The following is an 11,876-nucleotide window of genomic DNA, read 5'->3' as shown; positions in this document are numbered from 1 at the left end:
GAGCCTGCCTGGCAAGCACAATATCCTGTTTGATTCCTGGTACCAAACAAACAAACTACACAGAGAGAGCCTGTCTCAAAACATCAACAACAACAACTAAGACCTTTACAACGAAAACAAGGAAACTAAACTGGGCATGGTAGTGCACACCTGTAATCACAGCACTCAGAGGCTGAGGCAGGAGGATCAACACGAGTTCAAGGCCACATATGGGCAATATAGTGAGTTCAAGGACAGCCTAGACTACACAGTGAGATATTGTCTCAAAAAACAAAAAAATAAAAACCCTTTAATGTCTTTCAAAACTTTGATAATTTTTAATGGTAGGTCTTGTGCATCTTTTGTGAGATTCTTCCCTAAATATTTAATTTCCATATTTCTTGATGCCTTTCTAAATGACATTATAAATTTTTCAATTAGAAATACATTTTAGGGCTGGGGAGATAGCTCAGTGGCACAGTGCCTGCCTGGCAAGCACAAGGTCCTGGGTTCGATTTCCGGTACCAAAAAAAAAAAAAACAAACCATTTTATTTCCATATACTGTCTTGCACCCTGAAACCTTTTAAAATGCATTAACAATTCTAGTACTGTAGCTTTTTTGTAAATTCTATGGATTTTCTGTGTCACATCTAGATGAAAACAGTTTTCCTTCCTCCTTTCCAATCTAAATGCCTTTTCTTTCTTTTTCTTTCCCTATTACACTGGCTAAGACGCCAGTTGAAGTGTGGAAAGCAGATATCCTTGCCTGTTCCTGATTTTAGGAAAGCATTCAGGATTTTATTATGGGAAATGCTGCTAACTTTAGGTGTTTCATGGATGCCTTTTTATCAGGACAACGAAGTTCCCTTCCAGTTTTGGTTTGTTGCAAGTTTTTGTTTTTAATTTATTTGTGTGTGTGTGTGTGTGTGTGTGTGTGTGTTTGATACTGGGAATCGAACTCAGAACCTTGCACTTGTCAGGCAGGTGCTTATGCACTGAGCTATATCTCCTGCCCTTAATTTATTTGTGGAACGGGGGTGAATGAAGGGCCTCTTGCACGGTAGGCCAGCACTCTAGAGCTGAGTTACATCCCCTCCCCAGACTTTTTAGTTTTTATTTTGAGATAAGTTGTTGCTAAATTGCCCAGGATGGCTTCCAATTCAGGATCTTCCTGTCTCAGCTTCCTAAGTACTGTAGCTCGGATTACAGGTGCATACCACTCTCCCTGGATGTTGGAAGTTCTCTTTTTTTAAAATCAGAAATGGATGCTAGATTCTGTCAAATACTAGAACACCTCTTTGTGTTTAAAGAGAGTTGTGGTGCTTCCATTCCCAACTACTAAGAAAAAAGAACAATGCCTGTGGATTTTCCTGCATTTATTGAGTTTTATTTATCCATTTAGTGACTATCCACCCACACCTTGTTACTATAGTGAAATACACTTATTTGAAACTGTTCTCAAACATTCCTTCATCTCACAGTCTCATTAAGTTTTATTTTTTCTCTATAAAATGGGACAAAAATAACCACACATATTTATGAGGCCAGAATGCATTGGCTTATGGAAAAGACCTGGCTCAAATACCTGGCATATAGTTGGCATTCAATTTAAGTTTGTTTACAATTTACTGACCGTATCTCTACATTGTTATTTTACCCACTTCCTCCTTCCACTTGCAGACGCTCAAACTGCCGCTGCTTAACGTATCATGGGCCAGCCCCACTTCTGACCAATCGGAGCTCCGCTTCCGGGTTCTGCCCCAGTCCTCCCGCACATAAATTGACCAATTGACTGTGAGACCTTCGTTAGCCCCGCCCTCAGATTGAAACTGCTGCTGTGGGACGCAGAGGAACGCTGACGGGGTGTCAGGGTCCCGCCCCTCCCCTGACCAATCAGAATAGCTATCGGAGGCCCCGCCCCCCCAGCCGGTGCCTGCGCAGAGCCGGAGGGACAAGGGGGAACCTGCGGCAGCCTGCGGTGCTCGGGGTCTGTGGCCAGGTGAGCGCGGCTGCGGCGGCCGAGGGAGCGGTCGCAGGGGCACCGCTGTGTGTCTCCGCGGTGGGTGGCTTGGGGCCGCGATGGGATGCGAGGCGGCCGCCTCCGGGTCCCGGCTCGCGTCTCGGTGCCCCGCACCCTGGCTCCGTTACTGCTCCAACCCCTTCATTTGGCTTCTCTGCGTTTTCGGCCTCCTAGGGACGGCCGGAGTCCAGCAGCGGAAACAGAGACCTCGGGCTGCTGCGGCGTGGCCCAGCAGCACCCGACCAGGGGAAGGGCGACTCGGGCCCGGTTCGGGTGTTTGTCCCTCAGGTCTGCACCTCTCGACTCCTGGGAGCGCACGCCTCCGTTCCCGCACCTCGCGCTCTGCACCCTGCAGCCCGCGGGCGCGTTCCGGGGCTCGGTGCAGGCCGCTGCTGTGCTGCGGCGGCTGAGGGAGGGGCCCGGGTGGCTGTCGCCAGGTGAGGTGGGGTGTGAGGGCTCTGGCAGGGCGGGATGGCCGATGTTTGCCGAAATCGCTTCCAGAGGCGAGTGTGCCCAAGAGCCGGGCCCCTTCGCACAAAGGGCTTGCAGGAGGAGGAGGAGGAGGTGGTTATTTTCCAGTCCCCTGTCCACCCTGCTATGGAAGGTACTTCTGACCCTGCACCCTGAATCCAAATTTTGGTTCCAATCCTGGCTTTGCCTCTGAGTAGCTGTGTAACTCAGGGGACACTGCTTAACCTCTCTGAGCTTTGCGCTTCATGTGTTAAAAAAAAAAAGGGGGACTGGGCTTGGAAGTGTGGCTTAGCGGCAGAGCACACACCATTCATCAAGAAACCAAACCAAAACAAAAGCGTGTGTGTCCAGAAAAGAGCAGGGGAAGCCCTTCAGAAGCCTGGCTTGGATTCACAAGTTATAGGCCTTGTGTTTGGAAAAAAAAAAAAAAATGAAGCTTTGTATTTGCAGACTTCGACTATTTTCTTTCTGCCAATTAAACTAAGCTAATTTCCCAGACAAGGCTGTGGTGGGGGAATCTGGCTGTTTTAGCCGTAGGGAAGCACAACCTGGTCCTTTTAGAAGCAATAGATGTTTAGCTGGGAGTGGTGGCTCACCCCTGTAATCCCAGCCTTTGGGAGGCTGAGGCAGGAGGAGTGAGCGCAGTGAGTCTGAGGCCAGCCTGGGCTACATAGTGAGTTCGAGGCCAGCTTGAACTACAAAGCAAGACCCTGTTTCAACCAATGAAGAAAAAGGAGGCGTAGACATTTATTGTCTGCTGTGTAACTGTCGCTGAGCATTGTGCTGTGTGTCCCCAAGGAAAGCTTGGTGAGGTCAGTACTATTGTGTGTTAGCAGCTGAGGAACGAGGCACAGGGAGGCTGAGGAACTTCCCCGAGACGTCACAGTTAAGGAGCAGGGGCGTTGTTGGATCCATGCTTCCTCAGCCCCATGTCACACTGTTTTGACGTCAGGCAGAGTCGCCCAGGATGGTGGAGACTGAAGACCTCATGCAGCTCCGGCTGCGCAACCTGGGGCTTCTGAGGCAGCTGCAGGCCGGGCAGGCTGCTGTGCGGCGGTTGGTGGCCCAGGCAGCTTCTGAGGTGGGTTCCCAGGGAGAGCAGGGGGCTGCCTAACCCTCAGGACGGTGCCTGAGCTGGTGGGATCATCCTGACCCACCTGCCCATTTTACTGAGGACGCAAAACTGAGTCCTTGGGAGGGAGGGGACTGGGCTGGGACGCTGTGAGGCCACAGTGGCACGGGACCAAAGCCTGGTGGGTCGGCTCTGGCTGGCACCCTTGGGTGACCTGGACCTTCTTCTCCAGTCAAGCGTGGACTCCAGTAGCAGCAGCAGCTATGACTCAGAGACGCCGTTGTCCTCAGAAACATCGACAGCCTCCTCAAGTGCCTCATGCTCACAGGATGATGAGTGCCGCGCGTGGGAGCCCCCAGACACGCACCCAGGTGACCCCTGTGATACAGCCTGGCTCGGCACGGCCGGCTCCGGGGTGTCGTCTCTGCATCCTGCCAAGTTCCAACGCCCAGAGGCCCCGTGCCCTCCGAGACCTTGCTCAACACCCTTGCTGGTGACCTGTGACCTGGAGGAGCCCTCTGCAAGTCAACCAGAGCCACAGCAGGCCCAGGCCCCGAAGTCCATCCTGGCCCAGCAGAGCAGGAAATGCAAGGTAACGTGGGCGAGCTGGGCACCCGCAGATAGGGCTCCTCAAAGCCTCAGTTTCCCTGGCTGACGGATGTGCTCAGGGGCAGCCCCCGTGTGGGATGAGAGGCTGCCGGGAGCTGCGGTGACTTGCGTTGGGTGAGGCCTAGTGCTTGAGAGAGTGATGGCTGTTAGTTTTTCAGACAGCTGTTTGGGAAGAAGGCGACAAACTCTGAGCTCATTGTACAGATGGGAAGGCTGAGGCTCAGGGAACAGACTTGTTCAAAGCCACAAATCAAATGGGACAGCCGGGCGTGGTGGCGCACTCCTGTAATCCCAGCACTCTGGGAGGCTGAGGCAGGAGGATCCTTGCGAGTTCGAGACCAGCCTGGGCTACAAAGTGAGCTCAAGGCCAGCCTGAACTGCACAGCGAGACCCTGTCTCGAAAAGACAAAAAACCAACAAATGAAATGGGACCAAACACCCCAGGCTGTAAATCAGGGTGTGCTTTAAGACCCAGCCCCCTAGCTGGGTGTGGTGCCAGGTGTGATGGAGCATAGCCGCAGTCCCAGCACTGTAGAAGGCTGAGGCAGGAGGATCACAAATTCAAGCCTAGCCTGGGCAATTTAGGGAGACTTTGTCTCAAAATAAAAAGGGCGGGGAATATAGCTCAGTGCAGAGGCCCAGGGAACCAACCCCGGTACTGCGACAAAAGAAAAGACCCAGCCCTTGGGCCTCCCTCCTCAGCCCAGAGTGACCTTCGAGGAGTTCACAGTGCCCGAGAGCAGCTGGCGCCTCCGGCCGTACCTGGGCTACGACTGGATCGCAGGTGAGACTGCGCCCATCGGCACCCTGCCTGGGAGATGGAGGTGATGCCCTGGGCTGGCTCAGCCTCGGCACAGAAAGTGAATGCGTCAGAGCTGCTGTGTTTTGGGGCAGTCCGTTCGTGCCAGCCTTCCCACGAGTCTGGGCGGGGACCAGCTCTTTTCATTTGATTTGCTAGCCCCGCTCCCCCCAGCAGCCTCGGTGGCCTCCTGGCTGATCTCCCTGGGCACCTTTTGCCTCCTTTGTATCTGTTTTGTGTGTGTGTCAGAATATACACAGTAGCCAATAGGCAGGCGTAGTGGTGTATACCTATAATCCCAGCACTCTGGAGGCTGAAGCAGGAGGAGCGCCATTAGTTCAAGGCCAGCCAGGGCTCCGTAGTGAATACAAGCCCAGCTCCTGAAATACATAGTGATGGGCTGAGGATATAGCTCAGTGGCATAAGCGCCTGCCTGGTAAGTGCAAGGTCCTGAGTTCGATCCCCGGTACCGCAAAAAAAAAAAAAAAAGAAATACATAGTGAGATCTTGTCTCAAAACCATCTATCTATCTATCTATGCACATCTGTGCACGTGCATGGATCATAACAAGGAATGAGGATGTAGCTCAACAGTGCAGCTGTTTTCCTGGCATGTGTGCGATCCTGAATTCAACTCCCAGTACTGAAGAAAGTTTCAAGATAAAATAGACACAACCTAGAATTCACCATTTTCACCCTATTTAGAAGCACAGCGAGGTAGCATTAAGCATGATACAGCTGGGTGTGGTGGTTCCCGCCTATAATCCCTGCACTCGGGAGGCTGAGGCAGGAGGATTGCTGTGAGTTTGAGGCTGGCCTGGGCTACACAGTGAGACTGTGTCTCAAAAAAAAAACAAAAAGCAGGCCATGCTGTTGCGCTGCCATCCCTCTGCCCCTTCCAGAACTTTCTCATCTTGCAGAACTAAAGCCTTGTGCCCTTCAAGTGGCAGCTGCCCAGCACCAGGAGGACCTCCGCTGTCCTTTGCCCTCAAGGCAGCGCTGAGAAGTGGGCTCACACAGAGCTGTCTTTTCCTGACTGTCATCACTAGTGTGGGATCCCCAGGCGCTTCCGTGTCGTAGTCCCTGCGGGGTTTCCTTTGCCGTGAGCCTGATGGGATTGTTTCATTCACTCACCAGTTGGTGGGTGGAAATGTAGAGCATTCCCTTTTTCTTTCACTTGGCACCTTTCTGACTTGGTCTAGGTGACTCATGCTGCTCTGAACATGGGTGTGCATTACACACTTTCCACCCAATGGCCTTAATGAGTATTTGTTTGAACATGGGTGTGCATTACACACTTTCCACCCAATGGCCTTAATGAGTATTTATTTGTTTGAGACAGGGTCTCTCTATGTAGCCCAGGCTGGTCTCCAACTTGTGGTGATCTTCCTGCCTCAGCCTACTGAGTGCTGAGATGACAGGCAGGTGCCACCACCCCCGGCTGTGAAGGAGTTTTTAAACGTGCCATCAGATCAGGTCACTCCCTTGCTGGTCTCCCCAGAGGTTTCCCTGGCACTTACTGAAAAACCTAACATCCTGTCCAGACTCAAGGCAAGATCTGGCTTCTGCTGTCCCTACGTCCTGACCTCAGGGTACCTGCTGCCCTGTTCTGTTCCGGCCTCACTGGCTTGCTGATCCTTGCGCCTGCCATGCACATGGCCACCCCAGGACTTTTGCACTTGCTGTGCCTGCTGTCTGGCATGTGCTTCCCCAGCTCACTCCCGTTGGATTCCTGTCATCATGCAAAGCTCCAAACCAGGTCCTCTCCAGGCACAGTGTCACTGGGCCACACCCCACGCCGCTGCCTGTGACCTCAGCCAGGATTCTTCATAGCATTCTCAGAAACCGCCTTCCGGGCAGACATCCTGAGAACTGCTCGCTTCTCCTCCTCCTCCTCTGGAAGAGCGGCGACCTCAGAGCAGAGACCTGGCCCTCTTGTCTTGGCCCTGCTCTCCAGCCCTGAGGCTCAGCAAGCAGTTGTCGAGTGAATAAGTGAACTATGTACTTGGTACCATCTGGGTCCCCATTCTACAGAGGCCGAGACGGAGGCACAAGAGGTTAAGGCCCTGCCCAGGGATCAGTGTTCTGTAGGGGTGCAGTAGCCCTGTGGTGGGGACGCAGCCCTGCCCCTGGGGACTTCCCAGAGCCTCGTTGCCCCGCTTCCTGCCTCCAGAAAGACAGAGGTGCCTGCCCACACCCGCCTTGTGTGCGTGCGCTGTGCCCTCCTTTCCCTTCCGTATTGATTTATATGGTTTTTTTTTTTGGTACCAGGACTCGAACTCAGGCGTTGTGCTTTCCAGGCAGGTGCTTATGCCGCTGAGCTATATCCCCAGCCCCAGATTTATATGTTTTTTTTTGAGACAGGGTCTCACTATGCAGTTCAGGCTGGCCTTGAACTCACTACATAACCCAGGCTGGCCTCCAACTCATGATGATTCTCCTGCCTCAGCCTCCCAAGTGCTGGGATTACAGGCACATGCCCCACCATGCTGGCTTTCCCCCCCGCTTACCCCCAGGTGTCAGCGCCTTCTGTCACACATCCTTCAGTACCTTTCTGGACCCCACTGCCGCTTCTCGCGTGGATGCCTGTCATGTCCTGCTCGGTGCCTCTGCTTCCTCTCACCTAGTAGCAGTCAGAGGAGGAGGAATGCTGTAGACATTCGTGGCTGACCTGATTGTGTCACTCCTTGTCCCCAAACCCTTGGTGGGGTTCCTAACCCCATCCCATCTACCTTACCCCTTCACCAAGCATGCTCTTGCCCCAGGGCCTTTGCACCTGCTTTCTTACCCACCTTAGCGCCCTTCCTGGGCTAGCACATGGGTTCATCATGTTTCTGCTTGGCTGTCACCTCCCCTGGCCCTGTAGACCTGCCACCAGCATCTACCCAGCCCCACTCTCTTGTGGCCTGGTGGGTATCTGATCAATATTGTCTCACGGATTTCCCTGGTGACAGTTCACCCGACATCACCTTCGGATGGGAGCCTCCTGGGGCGGGGGCTTTAGCTCCCTGTGCTTCTCGCACAAGTAAAGCCAGTCCGTGCTGGGGGCTCAGCCCTCTGCCATGGGTGAGCGAGTGTGGCAGGGTGGACAGATGGCTCAGCAGGTCACAGCGGTGGCCGCTCCCCTGCTGGTCTGTGTGGAGTGCCGTGAGCGGGAGCTGGGGCTGCCTGCGCCCTAAGTGTCGGCCAGGGCCCCCAGCCCCTGGCTTCAGCACTTGGTGCCCTGCCCTTACCCACGCCAGGGTCCCTGGACAGCAGCTCGTCCGTCAGCAGCAAGCCTGAGGCCTTCTTCTCCACGCTGCAGGAGTTCCGGGACGCCCACCGGGAGGAGTGCACCCACGGTCACCACGAGTGAGCCGGGCAGGCGAGGGGGCCGGGCACCCAGCGCCCGGGCACCCAGCGCCCTTCCCGCTCATCCTCTCTGTCCCTGCAGGCCCTGCCTCCCAGGCTCATGTGAGGGCGGGGACGTGGAGAAGGACCATGAGTGTGAGTGCTAAGGCTCTGCGGGACCCTGAACTGTTGGGGGGCTTTGCAGGAATGGGGCCCTCCCTGTGTGCCAGCCCCTGGCCCCACCCCACCTGGGGCCTGGACTTGCTTCCCAGAGGGGTTGGGGCCCATGTGCTTGGGGACAGCCGGGGACCCCGGCTCAGGGCACCTGCTGCTGTCTGTGTCTGCAGGCGTGTACTCCTACCGTGTCAACCGGCGCCTGTTCCTGGTGCCCTCAGACCCTGGCATCCCCTGCCGCTTGTGTGGGACCCCGCGGAACCAGCAGGGCCCTGAGACCCTGGCAGAGCCTGCGCGGGTCCAGTGAGTGGTGGCTGGGACACTGGGGCGCCCTGGGGGCAATCATGGGGTGGGGGCAGCCACGGGCGGGGGGCAGAAATGTTCCGTGGCCTCACTGCACCCTTGTGCAGGGTGAGTGTCCCGCTGTCGGTCCTGGATCCCCCCCACCGGTACCATGTCCACCGCCGCAAGAGCTTCGACGCTTCCGACACACTGGCCCTGCCCCGGGTGAGTGGCCTCAGGGTCTGGTTGGGGACGGGGCAGGGCCAGATGCACTTGGAGGCCCGGGAGGGCCACAGAGACCCCAAGGACGGACATAGAGCGGGCTCTGGAGTGGCCTCTCCCTCACGCGTGCTGGACCTGGTCCCCGGGTGGAGGGTGTCATCCGACGCGGCTTCTGGGATGGCTGCCCACCTGTACCCTGGCCCCCGCAGGTGGCCTCGTGACTGAGCTCTCGGGTGCCGTGTGTGCAGGCTGTGGTTAGACACAGGCCCCTGTCTGGGGGTGCCGGGGTTGCTCGGGGGGCCCCTCCTTCCTGAGCGTGGTGCAGCCCTTCCATGAAAGGAGTCCTGACGCTGTGCTCCCCGCAGCACTGTCTGCTGGGCTGGGACATCGTCCCTCCGAAGCCCGAGAAAAGCTCGGCCCCCAGGAGCCTTGACCTCTGGTCCTCAGTCTCTGAGGCCCAGCACCGGAAGCTGTCGGCCACCAGCCCTTCCCGCCTGGTATGGTTGGGGATGGCAGAGTCCCCTGGGGGACAGAGGGGATAGAGGGTACAAGGCCCTGCCCCTCAGCCCTAACAAGGCATCCCCTGGGCGCTCGCCCTGCTCACTGCCTGCCCTGTCCCGCCCTCGGAGCTGACCCTACCTCTTAAGGTGCAGGAGGGGCTGGGATGGACCTGGGCACTGCCCACCCCCATTGACCCCCTGGCATTTCCCATCCCCCTCCAGGCCTTGCCAGGGAAGGGTCCACGCCCCATGCCCGTGTGGTCAGAGCCCCAGGTTCCATGGGCCCCACAGTGAATCCCTGAGGACTGACCACTGGGACCACGGTGCCGCGGCCAGCCACAGCGTCCTCTGTGCAGGGGAAGCCCCTGCCCACGTGGGGGTCCAGAGTGTGGGAACTTGGGCTGGGGGAGAAGGCTTTTATGACGAGTTTGTAATAAAATTTAAAAAGTGCTTTGGGGCTGTATCTCAAGGGCCTCAGGTGAAGTTCATGCCTTGCTTGGTCCCCGAAGGCAAGGTCCATTTTCAAAGGCGCTCTCCTGAGGTTCCTGGGTCAGGGGCTCACATACGCCCAGCTCTAGGTCGGTCCTGGGCGCCGTGGAGACCTGAACCCCTGTAGGGACAGGTGGGAAAACTGTGGGCTCTGTAATGCATTGGAGACGGGTCTGGCAGAGCCCGGATGCCCCCTCCAGGGTCAGGAGGCAGCGCTGGGTCTTTCCTCCACCTCCTCTGCAGGGAGGTTGAACAGTGGAATTCCCGTTTTTGTAGGACAGCCATGAACAAGTGGGGAATCGGATGGCTGCCAGGGCCGTGCGCGCTTCCTGGGGTTTCTCAGCAGAGAGGGCAGCCTGCATGGGTGTGCCGACCCAGGACCCCGTCTCCTGTTGTCTCCACCCCACATATGTGCCAGTGGGAACCCGGTCACCTGGATCTCGGTGTGACCAAAAGGCATGTTGATCCCACCCGGTGTCTCATGGGTCATCTGGGGCCGGGGCCCACAGAGGCTCTGCCGAGTGGCACAGCACCCGTCACTTACGTGACAGGTTCCCTGCTACTCAGGGTTCACTGGGGAGAAGCACTCCCATGGGCCAGTAGGGGTCAGAACTCAGAGGACCTGTGGGGTGTTGGAGCAATGTCACCCTCTGTCCCGTGCCCGGCGGTCCATCGCCTCTGCCCATGCAGGGAGGCAGGGGACCCATCAACAAAATATTCAGACAAGTTCTTCTATGTGTGTGTGGTGATGGGGACTGAACCCAGGGCCTTGCATGTGCTAAGCCAGGACTCTGCCACTGAGCTCCTATTTAAGGCCCAGTAAGTAGTATTTCATTGTATGGATAGATGCCGTGTTTATCCACTCTTCCGTTCATGGACTTGGGTCACTTACCCCCTTGGTGATAAAGAATGATGCTGTGAACCTGAGTTTGCAGAGCTGTCTTTGAGACCCTGCTTTCAATTCTTTGGGGTCTAAACCTAGAGTGCAATTGCCGGTTCCTATGGTCATTCTGTTTTTCACTTTTTGAAAATCACTATACTGATCTGCTTATCTGCTAGCAATACACAAGCCTCCTGTCTTCTCCCTCCATGCTCGCCAAGACTTGTCTTCTGGTTTTGTTTTTTATTTTCTTTTTTTGAGACAGGGTCTCATATGTAACCCAGGCCAGGCTTGAACTTACAGCGATCCTCCTGCCTCAGCCTCCAGCCTGGGTGGTGGGACTGCAGGCATTGTCTTCCATTTTTTTGTTTTTTGGAGGGTTTTTTGATAGTAGCCATCCTAATGGGCGTAAAATACATTTCACTGTGACTTGCATTTGCGTTTCCTCAATGATGAGTGGCATTGAGCACATTTGTGTGCTTCTTGGTTGTCTTTGGAGAAATGTCTCTTCCAGTTGTTTGCCTGTTGTCATTGTGTTTGCATTTTTGCTGGGGTTCCATATGGAATTTTAAGTCCAAGAACTTTGAGTTAGTGGCTTTTTGTTTTATTTATTTATTTGTTTTGTCTTTTTTGAGACAGGGTCTCACTATGCAGTTCAGGCTGCTGTGGCCGGCCTGAGGTTGGGTCCTCAGTGAGGGGTGCCTGCTGGTGGCTTGGGTGGCCTGTGGGGACATCCGCCGGGCATGGCACTGACCACAGGCGCTGTCAGGCCTCCTCCTCTGTGGCTAAGGGGTGGCAGCACTTCTCTTCCAAGTCTCCAGGGCCCCAGCAGCCTCTGAGACCCAGGAGACGCTGTCCCAGACTGGCCTTGGAGGCAGTGCCCTGTCCCAAGGCGAGGAGCCGGTGGAGGAGGAGAGGGAGGCTTGCAGGCGTCCTGGTCTCCGATGTGGCGGCACGTTGGGCCTGTCCTGTCCCAAGGGCTGAGAGAACCCCCTCCTGCAGGGAGACCCAGCTGGCCCTGCTTCCCATTCCTGACAGACTGGCCGCCT

General features: G+C 55.7%; 1 protein-coding gene and 1 long non-coding RNA gene across 9 annotated transcripts in view; one reads left to right on the top strand and one right to left on the bottom strand.

The window, feature by feature from the left end:
* The window catches only part of LOC106146616, a 5,936-nt gene extending 4,241 nt beyond the window's left edge, over nucleotides 1–1,695 (bottom strand). The window contains exon 1 of the long non-coding RNA XR_001231144.1: nucleotides 1,614–1,695. This is a non-coding gene — a long non-coding RNA (uncharacterized LOC106146616). The remainder of the gene's footprint in view (nucleotides 1–1,613) is intronic.
* A 173-nt stretch (nucleotides 1,696–1,868) lies between these two features.
* Miip (migration and invasion inhibitory protein) lies at nucleotides 1,869–9,921 on the top strand. Of its 8 annotated transcripts, none has more exons than XM_013504304.1 (12): nucleotides 1,869–1,979; nucleotides 2,175–2,288; nucleotides 3,161–3,283; nucleotides 3,424–3,552; nucleotides 3,776–4,135; nucleotides 4,855–4,936; nucleotides 8,193–8,301; nucleotides 8,384–8,436; nucleotides 8,628–8,757; nucleotides 8,865–8,961; nucleotides 9,324–9,455; nucleotides 9,681–9,921. In XM_013504304.1, exons 4-12 carry the CDS (start codon nucleotides 3,439–3,441, stop codon nucleotides 9,750–9,752), a joined length of 1,149 nt encoding a protein of 382 aa, XP_013359758.1. In that variant the 5' UTR covers nucleotides 1,869–1,979; nucleotides 2,175–2,288; nucleotides 3,161–3,283; nucleotides 3,424–3,438; the 3' UTR covers nucleotides 9,753–9,921. The 8 variants fall into 8 exon arrangements, with proteins under 8 accessions (XP_013359758.1, XP_005404027.1, XP_005404023.1 ...); XM_005403970.2 differs by lacking the exon at nucleotides 3,161–3,283 and adding an exon at nucleotides 2,502–2,604; XM_005403966.1 differs by lacking the exon at nucleotides 3,161–3,283 and having other exon boundaries at nucleotides 3,428–3,552.
* The last annotated feature ends 1,955 nt before the right edge of the window (nucleotides 9,922–11,876 follow it).

This window comes from Chinchilla lanigera, unplaced genomic scaffold (genome assembly GCF_000276665.1).
Source record: "Chinchilla lanigera isolate Chin_1 unplaced genomic scaffold, ChiLan1.0 scaffold00085, whole genome shotgun sequence".
Lineage (NCBI taxonomy): Eukaryota > Metazoa > Chordata > Mammalia > Rodentia > Chinchillidae > Chinchilla > Chinchilla lanigera.
Note: the sequence above shows the minus strand (reverse complement) of the source record. Positions and strands in the feature narration are given on the sequence as shown.

Excerpts from the sequence above, each read along its gene's own strand:
- Miip (XM_005403966.1), top strand. The coding sequence starts at position 3,439 with ATGGTGGAGACTGAAGACCTCATGCAGCTCCGGCTGCGCAACCTGGGG. Across the intron at positions 4,937-8,192 it reads GGGCTACGACTGGATCGCAG|GGTCCCTGGACAGCAGCTCG; the intron begins GTGAGACTGCGC and ends TACCCACGCCAG. Across the intron at positions 9,456-9,680 it reads CCACCAGCCCTTCCCGCCTG|GCCTTGCCAGGGAAGGGTCC; the intron begins GTATGGTTGGGG and ends ATCCCCCTCCAG.